Source organism: Heptranchias perlo, chromosome 24 (assembly GCF_035084215.1).
Source record: "Heptranchias perlo isolate sHepPer1 chromosome 24, sHepPer1.hap1, whole genome shotgun sequence".
NCBI lineage: Eukaryota > Metazoa > Chordata > Chondrichthyes > Hexanchiformes > Hexanchidae > Heptranchias > Heptranchias perlo.
In genome coordinates, this window is record NC_090348.1 from 40,114,226 (window position 1) to 40,126,997 (window position 12,772).

The 12,772-nt window shown below is 39.5% G+C and overlaps 1 protein-coding gene across 2 annotated transcripts in view; it reads right to left on the reverse strand.

The window, feature by feature from the left end:
- Positions 1 to 12,772, reverse strand: part of usp6nl (USP6 N-terminal like) — a 194,319-nt gene that overhangs the window by 90,259 nt on the left and 91,288 nt on the right. For both annotated transcript variants that reach the window (XM_068005133.1, XM_068005134.1), the window contains exon 3: positions 5,593 to 5,666. In XM_068005133.1, the coding sequence (XP_067861234.1) occupies positions 5,593 to 5,666 (74 nt within the window). The remainder of the gene's footprint in view (positions 1 to 5,592; positions 5,667 to 12,772) is intronic.

Below are 12,772 nucleotides of genomic sequence, written 5' to 3' on the forward strand. Positions count from 1 at the left end.
TTGCACAACTTGCCATGGTGTGATTTGAGCTCACAACCTTTGGGCAGCTCAAGGAGTACCATAGCCACTACACTAACTTACCTTGTAAACCTCCAATTGTTACCATGAGATATTTAAGTGGCTTGGTATCAAACACCCTGTGTACTGCAAGACAGTACGGTTTTCTAACTCCATTTGGAAAAGTCAAAATGAGGTTACTCAACAGTGTTTTCCTCCAAGTACTGTGCTGCAAGAAAGGAGATTGGGGGAAGGGAGGGGAGTCCATTCTGCATTGCAGTTAGTGAGTTGCTGTTAGACAAACAGATAAATTCATGCAAATCCAAGCACAGGATACAAACAGAACTGCTGCTCTATAAGCTCACTCATGAGGCTATTTATTCTGGGGAACCTCTCCCGATTAAACATTGCATTCATACCACCCATTATGAAGACCAGTGCCTCTTAAGCCATCTCTCCTGTTTAAAAAAAACACTTCAGCTGTATATCCTAAACATGAATGGTTGAACCATTTAACTATAAATGAAAAAATGGTATACTAAAACAAAAAAGTTAAGCTTTCAGAATAAGGTCTATACTGAAATAATAGTGACCAATGAAAAATGAATAACCTGATCCAAAATGTCATTCTTCAAGATCCAGCCCAAGGGCCAGTACATACATGGAAGAGAACAAACTTGGAACATAAAAAGAAAAGTCTACTACCATAATCACACTTGAATAAATCAAAGCTAAGCCAGAGAGACACTTTCTGATTAGAATATGATAAATAACACAAGTCTGCTCCCATAAACACCAACAGGAAATTCCAACAGCATCTAATCTCAAAACAAATCAAATAAAGAATTGACTTCAGGAACTTGAGGACCCTGGAACAGTATACAGAACTATTAAAATCATTAGCAGTTGTAGCCACACTAGACATCAACCCTTTCAGCACTCAGATTAATGTAATACAAAATAGCCGTGTGCCGTGAATAGCAGTCCACTTCAGGTGTTCCACATGTTTTTTTAAAAAAAAGACTGTATTGCTCAACACATTGCACCATATTGTACCATATTATTGCAGGGAGAAATTTTACTGGGAGGCTAACACCCTAGCCAGACGTTTCTTATAGTGTAACGTTTGATTCATTAACCCAAGGTAAGCAAATGACAGTTAACTCCACTTTTGAACTGTGTAGAAATGCATAAAGAGATACTTGACCATATTAATGTAGAAATGCATGAACAGTTCCTTGACCATATTAATGTAGCAATGCATGAAGGGATATTTGACCATATTAACTCTTTGTTGGCTCACATAATGGGGTAGCTACAGCACACACAGAAAGGCACAATTGTGTAATTACGTTTAAGCCTTGGTATGTTGATAATTAAGTTAGCTGAGCAGGTGCTTAGTACCGTCTGGCCCCCCTAGCAGATAAGGGTATTGCTGACTACAAAAATATAATGAGAATACAGTTTCTTGAAAGGCCATGTGGCCTTGAGACTGACTTCAGCCCTACTGATAACCAGGACAAGAATGTGGGGAGGATGAGAATGCTCAGGCCTACGTGCCAAGATAAAAAAGAGCTATGGACGTTCAGAGGGGGCAGGCTCACTACTTGATTGACCAACTACCTGAGCCAATAAAGAATGTATGTATACGCCCATATTCTGTAGCAGATGGGCATTCTTGTTGAACTGTATAAACATGAGCTGTTTCATTGACTCGAAGAAGTTGTACCTTCAACCTTTGCTTGGAGGTGCGCTTCCCTTGTATACAAGTCAATTAAAGTAAAATTTTCCTCTTGCAATACTGTTTTTTTTGGTGTTAGTGCATTAGTATAGTGTTAAGTTTCGACAACTGCATACAAGGGAATGCTTTCCAGGCTATAGCACTATATAGTGGCAATGTCCACAGGCAGCCCAGGGTCAGATTTGGCCAGTAAGTTCTTTTCATCCAGCCTTTACCATCAACAATTTGCACATATATAATACCTTTACATAGAAAAAAACTTTCTCCAAAGCCTATCAAACAAAGCCAAAATGCCATCACTTGGTAGACAAATGTCTTGAGCAACCCTGAAATGCTGGCTGAGCATTTCAACCCTGAAATTCTCCTTGAGGATTTCTATTTACTTGCCTGGTTGCAAAACTTCCACTTTAAAAATCAAACACACAACAATCTGGCATATTACACTGGTTGGGTAAACAACAAAACACACAATTTAGTGATAGTCACACAACTGACTGTTTTATATATTTTTTGATTTCTTCCCTGAAAGAATATGTGCTTTGAAGGTCAGGGTATAGGTGAGTGTTATTATGAAGAAGTGATGCAACACATTCACATCATGTTTTCCTTTGTGCTTCTGTCACTTTTGCAGACTCCTACCTCTAATAGTTTGCAATTGTTTTGTAAGCTTTCACCATTATATCTGATATTCCGAACAACTGAAAGTAAAAATTGCAACTTTAGGAAAGACCACGAGCACCAACAATTAATTTATGGCATTCTCAAGCCTGGATTGCTTTAGCTTACATATTTCACCACAGGGAACAAACAGGAAGAAAGGTATGAGAAACAATAATTAAAAAGGAATAAAATGCAAACAGAACTCAATAGTTTAAAGTAGCTGAGGCACTATCTAGCTGAACATGTTAGATGTAAACTCTGCCACTCTCCATTCAGATCTCTACAATTAAGGTAAATTCAAATCTTGAGATAAAAAGGCACCAGGCATTTCTGAAGATCACCCATAAAATGTAGCATCTGTGAACTTTTACACTTCAGAAGAACTGTCAGGGTGGCAATAAAGCATTTTGATTCCAACTCTACCATCTATCAATGGAAAGGCTCTCAAGATGGAATGCGACCCATTTCCCTACTGATAAAAGCCTCACCATTATCTCCAGCACTGAACCAAATAGAATCAGCAGCCATCTCTATTTCTCCCTTGCTCTCCCCAACCTTTTAACTTTGTATTGCAGCAGTTGTATTGGAATTTGAAATGGGCTTTCCCAACTGTTTATCACATCATGACTAAATTTAACAAAATGCAACATTCCCACAAAGAAAGTCTTGAATCTTACTGAGCCTGTATCAGATGAAGGCTAAGTAGTTCCCTCTGAGCAGAGAGGGGTGTAATCAAAAGCCAAACTCAAAATAATCAAGCCCACTCTCCTGTGACAAAACCAAGTGAAACTATTTGAAGGGTGGGGCTGTTACAGTCCTGATTTTCAAATGTAGATTTCATTTTTTTTCAGATTTACACATCCACTATTTCACTAAGTTATGATTCTTTAACTCTTAGCATTTTTTATATGAAAGCTTAATGAAACGCAGCACCAAAAGAGAGAGAATTTACTTTTTAAAAAAAACTTTATAAATCAGTCAACAAAATCCATATGGATCTTAGATGGGTGGTTAAAACTTATTCACAATGAATATCAACTCCAGATCAAGAGGCATATTTAAATATTGCTTTTTTTTTACCCCTCCCTCCAAATAGTTCTGCTTATATTTGAGCTGTCTAACAGTAATTTCACCAAGTAGAGTAGGTAGGCTGTACTGTAATCTATAATAGATCACATAATCCAACAGCCCTTCAAGTGTGTTCTGGGCAACATGCAGAAATTTTCTGGAAATGATGCACTATCACATGCTCACATCTCGCTTATGATTCAGAAGCTAGGTAACCAAATATATTTATGTCAATCTATTCATCCACACCCCCAGGTCTAACTCTCAGTAACTACCCACTCCAGTGGTATGTGCAGGATGCCAAATGGGCACTAAATGTGGCTTTGCCAGTGTCATCAACATGAAATGAAAACAAAAAGGGATTATAAATTGTACAAGTATAGTCACTGATATCCAGTCATAATTTACTTGCCCCAAACATCTAAAGTAGACCAAGTAAAATTGCAAATACCGGAAGGTTAAAAAACTCTTATTTTCAGGTGTCTTTTTATGAAAATGTAATGTAACTGGAAACATTACACAGTATTTTTTGATTTTGTAACAAATATTAAAACAAATTTCAAAATGACATGGGTTGGCTAAAGTAGCTGAATGACAATCAGTTTTCATTTATTGGCTTAACTATATCCAAATAGTTATCACAAAGTTCTAATCATTTAGTTTTATAGACAATTCACTCCTTTAATGATCAATAAATGAATTTAATTGTACAATAGTTAAAAGGATGCTCTATGAATAGAAATACAGATGTTTAAAAAGTAATGTTTACAAAGGCAGTGAAATACCCAAATACACTTGCTCAATAGGACTGTTTCCCTTATCCAAGTTCCGAGAACAGAGAGTACTCCTACTCCGACCTCTCTGTCCTCGGCCTCTTACGCTGTTCCAATGAAGCTCAATGTAAGCTTGAGGAACAGCACCTCATCTTTCGTTTAGGCACTTTACAGCCTTCCAGATTCAACATTGATTTCAATAACTTCAGATCATAACCACAGCTCCCATTTTTTCGTTCAGCTAGTGCTGGTAATGGTTCTGTTACTGCCATTTACAGCTACTCCTGATCAATCTTTTGTTTCTTAACCTGTCCCATTACCATCTTCCTTGCCTTGCACCAGTATCCCTTTTGTCATTTAATCACACATGCCCTCTACCCTATCACAGACCTTCCCTTTTGTTCTTTCCTCACCTCCCTCCCCCCTTCCCTTGGCTCTGTACTTGCTTAAAAACTTTAACTCTTAACATCTTCCAGTTCTGACAAAAACAAAAACCGACCTGAAACATTAACTCTGTTTCTTTCTCCACAGATGCTGTCTGACTTGCTGAGCTTCTCCAGCATTTTCTGTTTTTATACCTAATACAGTATGTTAGACTGAAGTACTCAACTTCTCTTGGTAGTTGCTGCTTGTGTTTTTACATGTACATTAGAGCAGAAGGAGAACACTACACTACATTGACACTTCATTTTTTCCAAATAAAACTGTTGGACTATAACCTGGTGTTGTAAGATTCCTTACATTTGTCCACCCCAGTCCATCACCGGCATCACCACATCATACTTTATTTAAGATGTGGAGATGCCGGTGATGGACTGGGGTTGACAATTGTAAACAATTTTACAACACCAAGTTATAGTCCAGTAATTTTATTTTAAATTCACAGGCTTTCGGAGGCTTCCTCCTTCCTCAGGTGAACGTTGTCCAACAACTTGTGAATTTAAAATAAAATTGCTGGATATAACTTACTTTATTTAAGGCACATTACTGTCTCTAAAAAGGTTTTCAAATCATCTAGGATATTCTGGTAAGGAATATATCAGTGACTAAAGGTACATCATATTCTTCATTAATGATCCATGCTATCTAAGAATTAAATTGTTTTGACATTAGATTGAAAGTTTCCAAAGGAAAAACGTGTAAAAGCAAGGCTTAACTAAAAGGGAAAGACGATCTCGGTTTGTGTTGGATTAGCATTGTTTAAAGGAAGTATTTATCCCTCCAGCCTACATTCCTCAGTACTCTAATTCGACAGAATGTCTGAAAGTCATTAACTCCAAGAACAATTAGCAATGTTAAAAAAAAGAAAAGATAATAGTCTCACATACACAGTACAGGTTGAGAATACTTCACCTTGTCATACTTCAATACAATCTCAGCTCGTTCCTGGGCAAGTTTCGCTGCCGCACCCTGTTCAGCATCTGGATCTGCAGGCAAACCAGAAAATAAATGGGTCAGCATTACAAGTCTCCCCTGTGTTTAATGAAACTATCAAAGAAAATGATTTTGAAATAGTTGCTTCCTCTCCGATAGCATTACATAATGAAACTGGGTGTAGCAGGCCCCGAGTCACATCTGTTGCAGACTAACTAAAACTCCTCGACACTGATTTTATACCACGCTTGTACCACCAGCTCCTGACAAGCTGGTGGCATATAACTGAAGGCAAACCCAAAATAAATTTCCTGCATTCATTAAGGCCAGCCAGGCAGACCAACCTTTTTAACTGGATCTTCCTGGCAACGGGCCTCAGAGTGCAGCAAATTAACTTTGAGATTACCGTTCGCTGCATAAGACCCGCACACCAACATGCATGAAACCAATATAAATGCAGCTTTAGTTTTTGTGCCATATCAAAGCAGATTCCCGAACATTTGCTCAAGACTAAGCAAAGGTCTATGCAAATATTAACACATCAAAGCACTAAAATATAGTTAGTGTATAGTTAATTTCTAACAGAATGAGATTATCCATCGAGCTATTTTATTCATTAAACAGGAGATTTAATACTTCAGCAACAGCCAGTTAACCCACATCCTTTTAAAATTAAACAATTTCAAAGAAACTATTTTCTGAAACAGCAAATCATTTTCCATACATTCTGCAGTTTACTTACGATAATGATAGAAGGAAGAAAGAAGATTTTCCTCAACATATGGGTGTTACAATTAAGAAGCTTTTGCCAAGCCAATATCTCTGATCGTTACTTCAATATGTGGGCACAAAACTGATTTCAACCATTCCAACGTGCAGCATTCCCACTGCATACTCAGCTACCACTTTGTTCATTTTTACAGCATGTGTATTCAATTTAATAACATAGATCAAATGCTCTATATCACACTGCTACTATACAATGTATATTCATTTTAACGCAAGCAGCTAAAATATAAAACAGGAATGTCGCCTACTTTAGGCGAGTTTCGAGAAATGGCATGACCTATCTGCATGGCAGCACAAGGGTATTCACTGTCTGAACAAAGGAAATACTTCTTCAGGCAAATTATTTCAGACATGGTTTCAGGGGGCAATATACTCTACTGAACATTTGTAAATATCCATGCTGAACTTCTAAAAAATGAAAGATAAAATCTGTTGTATTATCCTCTGAATTAACCTGCACCAAAGCTGTTTGCCTTTAAATTGAAGACAAGATCATCTGCGCTAGGTGCACTTTTACAGTGCATATCAATACTGCCCCACAACATTTAACAGGACCAACCTGCTGGAGAAGTGGGGCCAAGAGAAGAGAATAGACATTCCTCATAGACACTGGAGTTTCACCACTACAAGACACTCTATAACAACAGCCCCCTTCATGAGAAAAAGGTGAAACATGCCATAGAGAAAGTAGTCAACCCAGAAGTCAGCTATGCCTGGAATCCAAATTTGCACTACTATGCCAGTAGAGCGACCAGATAACCAAAATGTTGCAATTTTGCAGTGATCTGTTGGTCAATTTCACAAGCTAATTACAGGTGAGGAAGGCTATTCAGCCCACCCAAATTCATCAATTTAAAAAGATTTTACAGTCCCCTTATTCAACATCTAATTGTTTATTCAATTATACCAGGCTATTTGCTCCCCCAGCTCTATCTCAGGATCCATTTCATGTATTGATCATTCTTTGTACAAAGTACAACTTCGTATCAGTCTTAAATTTGCTTTTTACTCGTTTGAGCTTAACGAAGAATCTTTCATTGTATCAAATCTATTTTAGAAATCGAAGCACACCATGTTGTTGGGCTTTCCACAGCGCACTTGGTTTGTCACTGCTTCAAAATAAAAGTCGAGAAAATTGGTCAGGTACAATTTTCCTGTTCTGAATCCATTCTACGTGGAATGCTATTGATTAGGTTATTATTGTATTGATAATCCTCAAGTTTACTCCAGATAAAATGATTCCATTATTTTACACTGGACTGAATTAAGACTATTGGGTTTGTGGTTGCCTGTATCTGTTTTTTGACAATCTTTTTGAAGGTGACCACCATGGTAACTTGTTTCCAATCAATTGTTAAGCTCCAGTCAACTACTGTTGAGCTTCTAATGTTCAATAACTCTTTCATAATGATTGTCAATGCCTCAAATCTCCTCCCTAGTACTCTGGGTTAAGTACCATCTATGCCTGGGAATGTATTTGTTTTGAACCCTTTTAGCCTGTCTAGGATTTCTATCATAATTCCATCAGTCATGAATTCTATTTGGGTTATCGCTATTTAGGGCTGGTCAAGTTATTCTTCTCTTCCTTTGTAAATACTTCAAATCAATTACTTTAATAAATCCAAAATCAAACTAAGCTCTTTCAGGAGACTATGGACCAGTGAACTAACATTTAATTATGGATAGAAGGCATCCTGAAATAACTAGATAGATGTAGCATAGGTCTTGACTTACAAGTTCACTGGAATTTTTTTGACGAAATCTCAGGTCCAGTTAACAATGAAAATTCTTTGAACGTTCAATTCTTTGAACATTTAGATTTCAGCAATTTATTTGATACCATGCCACACAAGCAATCAGCCAACAAGGTAGGAAGGCATAGAACAGGAGACAAGCTTCTGAAGTGGACCGAAATTAAGGTAAACCACAGAAAGCAAAGGGAGGTAGTAAATGGAGCTACGCTGAGATAGCTAGGGGTCACTCGCAGGTATCACAGGAATCAATGTTAGGACTATTATTGCTTACAGTATATATAAATGATTTGGAGCTGGAGAGAGAATCAAAACTATCTAAGTTTGCAGATATCAAATGGATAGAGGTGAGTTCATATAACAGGGAGCTGTCACACCAAATATAAAAAGATCTGGATAGGTTGAAATAGTGAGCTGATAAATGATGACATTTATTTCGAACAAACACAAAGTAACAAGACCAGGGAATGGAAATGAACAGTGTGAATATATTTGTAAGCTACAAGACAATGCAAAAGATGGGGATCTAGGATAATGGTGGATAGCTTAACAAATCCAACAGGACATTGTGTAGCAGCATTACAGGAAGCTAACCAGCTTTTGGGATGTACTGCCAGAGAGATACAGCACAAATCCTAGGAGACGATTATAAATCTACAGAAGGCATTGGCACTGCGTCAGCTGGAGTACTGCGTACAATTCTGGTTGCTGTACCACAGCAAGGAGATCCCAACATTGAAGTCAGTACAGAAAAAAGCAACCAAATGGATACGCAAGCTTAAAGCATCTCGGCAACAACAACTTGCATTTATTTTTAATTTTTTTTTATTCATTCATTCATTCATGGCCAGCATTAATTGCTCATCCCTAAATGTCCTTGAGAAGGTGGTAGTGAGAAGCCTTCTTGAACCACTGCAGTCTGTATGTTGTTAGGTAGGGAGTTCCAGGATTTTGACCCAGCGACGATGAAGGAACGGCGATATATTTCCAAGTCGGGTTGGTGTATGACTTGGAGGGGAACATAAGAACATAAGAACATAAGAAATTGGAGCAGGAGTAGGCCAATCGGCCCCTCGAGCCTGCTCCGCCATTCAATAAGATCATGGCTGATCTGATCCCAACCACAAATCTAAAGAACACAAGAAGTCGGAGCAGGACCCGGCCACATAGCCCCTGGGCCCTCTCCGCCACCCACAGGGCATTGACCGATCCGAACTCAGCTTCATGTCCAATTTCCTGCCCGCTCCCCATAACCCCTAATTCCCTTTACTTCTAGGAAACTGTCTATTTCTGTTTTAAATTTATCTAATGATGTAGCTTCCACAGCTTCCTGGGGCAGCAAATTCCACAGACCGACCACCCTCTGAGTGAAGAAGTTTCTCCTCATCTCAGTTTTGAAAGAGCAGCCCCTTATTCTAAGATTATGCCCCCTAGTTCTAGTTTCACCCATCTTTGGGAACATCCTTACTGCATCCACCCGATCAAGACCCTTCACAATCTTATATGTTTCAATAAGATCGCCTCTCATTCTTCTGAACTCCAATGAGTAGAGTCCCAATCTACTCAACCTCTCCTCATATGTCCGCCCCCTCATCCCCGGGATTAACCGAGTGAACCTTCTTTGTACTGCCTCGAGAGCAAGTATGTCTTTTCTTAAGTATGGAGACCAAAACTGTATGCAGTATTCCAGGTGCGGTCTCACCAATACCTTATATAACTGCAGCAATACCTCCTTGTTTTTATATTCTATCCCCCTAGCAATAAAAGCCAACATTCCGTTGGCTTTCTTGATCACCTGCTGCACCTGCATACCAACTTTTTGATTTTCTTGCACTAGGACCCCCAGATCCCTTTGTACTGCAGTACTTTCCAGTCTCTCGCCATTAAGAAAATAACTTGCTCTCTGATTTTTCCTGCCAAAGTGCATAACCTCACATTTTCCAATATTATATTGCATCTGCCAAATCTCCGCCCACTCACCCAGCCTGTCTATATCCCCTTGCAGGTTTTTTATGTCCTCCTCACTCTCTACTTTCCCTCCCATCTTTGTATCATCTGCAAATTTTGATATGTTGCACTCGGTCCCCTCCTCCAAATCGTTAATATAGATTGTAAAGAGTTGGGGACCCAGCACCGACCCCTGTGGAACACCACTGGTTACTGGTTGCCAGTCCGAAAATGAACCATTTATCCCAACTCTCTGCTTCCTGTTTGATAACCAATCCTCCACCCATGCCAGAATATTACCCCCAATCCCGTGATTTTTTATCTTAAGTAATAATCTTTTATGTGGCACCTTGTCGAATGCCTTCTGGAAGTCTAAATACACTACGTCCACTGGTTCCCCTTTATCCACCCTATACGTTATATCCTCGAAGAACTCAAGCAAATTTGTCAGACATGACTTCCCCTTCATAAAGCCATGCTGACTTTGTCCTATTAAATTATGCTTATCTAAATGTTCCGTTACTGTCTCCTTAATAATAGACTCCAAAATTTTACCCACCACAGATGTTAAGCTAACTGGCCTATAATTTCCAGCCTTCTGCCTACTACCCTTTTTAAATAACGGTGTTACATTAGCAGTTTTCCAATCTGCCGGGACCTCTCCTGAGTCCAGGGAATTTTGGAAAACTATCACCAAAGCATCCACAATCCCTACTGCCACTTCCCTCAAGACCCTAGGATGGAAGCCATCAGGTCCAGGGGATTTATCCGCCTTGAGTCCCATTATTTTACTGAGTACCATCTCCTGAGTGATTTTAATCGTATTTAGCTCCTCCCCCCCGAGAGTCCCCTGTTTGTCCAGTGTTGGGATATTCTTAGTGTCCTCTACTGTAAAGACTGAAACAAAATATTTGTTCAGCATTTTTGCCATCTCCATGTTTCCCACCATTAATTTCCCGGTCTCATCCTCTAAGGGACCTATGTTTGCCTTAGCCACCCTTTTTCTTTTTATATAACTATAGAAACTCTTGCTATCTGTTTTTATATTTTTTGCTAATTTCTTTTCATAATCTAACTTCCCTTTCTTAATCAATCCTTTTGTTACTTTTTGCTGTCTTTTGAAGAATTCCCAATCTTCTATCCTCCCACTAAGTTTGGCTACCTTATATGTCCTTGTTTTTAGTCGGATACTATCCTTGATTTCTTTACTTAGCCACGGGTGGCTGTCATTTCTTTTACACCCTTTTTTCCTCAGTGGAATATATTTATTTTGAAAGTTGTAAAATAACTCCCTAAATGAACACCACTGCTCATGTACCGTCTTACCCTTTAATCTATTTTCCCAGTCCACTTTAATCAATTCCGCTCTCATACCATCAGAGTCTCCTTTATTCAAGCTCAGTACGCTTGTTTGAGAATCAACCTTCTCACCCTCTAATTGGATATGGAATTCAACCATGTTGTGGTCGCTCGTTCCAAGGGGATCCTTAACTAGGACATTATTAATTAATCCTGACTCATTCCACAGGACCAGGTCCAAGGTTGCCTGCCCCCTTGTAGGATCAGTTACATACTGCTCAAGAAATCCATCCCTGAAGCACTCAATGAACTCGTCCTCAAGGCTGCTCTGCCCAATTTGATTTGTCCAGTTAATATGATAATTAAAATCCCCCATAATTATGGCTGTTCCCTTATTACATGCCCCGACTATCTCCTGATTAATACTTCTTCCAGCAGAGTTGCAACTATTAGGAGGCCTATATACTACGCCCACTAATGTTTTTTTTCCCTTATTATTCCTTATCTCCACCCAAACTGTTTCATTATCTTGATGCTTTGTCCCAATATCATTTCTCTGTATTACAGTGATTCCTTCCTTTATTAACATAGCCACCCCACCTCCCCTTCCTTCCTGCCTGTCCTTCCTGATTGTTAAATACCCTGGCATATTTAATTCCCAGTCGTTGTCACCCTGCAGCCATGTTTCTGTAATGGCCACAAGATCATACCCATACGTAGTTATTTGTGCCGTTAACTCGTCCATTTTATTACGAATGCTACGTGCATTCAGATAAAGAACTTTCAAATCTGTTTTGTGACGCTTAGTTCCTGCTTTTTCCTTTTTTAACACTTTACCTATTACTCCATACCTTCTGTCCCTTCCTGTTACGCTTTCCTCTCTCTCCCTGCTCAGGTTCCCAACCCCCTGCCACTTTAGTTTAAACCCTCCCCAACAGCACTAGCAAACACTCCTCCTAGGACAGCGGTCCCGGCCCTGCCCAGGTGCAGACCGTCCGGTTTGTACTGGTCCCACCTCCCCCAGAACCGTTTCCAGTGTCCCAGGAACATGCAGGTGGTGTTGTTCCCACGTACCTGTTGCCCTTGTCCTTGTCCTTCTGAGTGGTAGAAGTCGCGGGTTTGGGAGGTGCTGTCGAAGAAGCAATTTGGCGAGTTGCTGCAGTGCATCCCGTAGATGGTACACACTGCAGCCACTGTGCGCCAGTGGTGAAGGGAGTGCATGTTTATGGTGGTGGATGGGGTGCCAATTAAGCGGGTTGCTTTGTACTGGATGGCATTGAGCTTCAAGTGTTGTTGGAGCTGCACTCATCCAGGCAAGTGGAGATTATTCCATCACTCTCCTGACTTGTGCCTTGTCGATGGTGGAAAGGCTT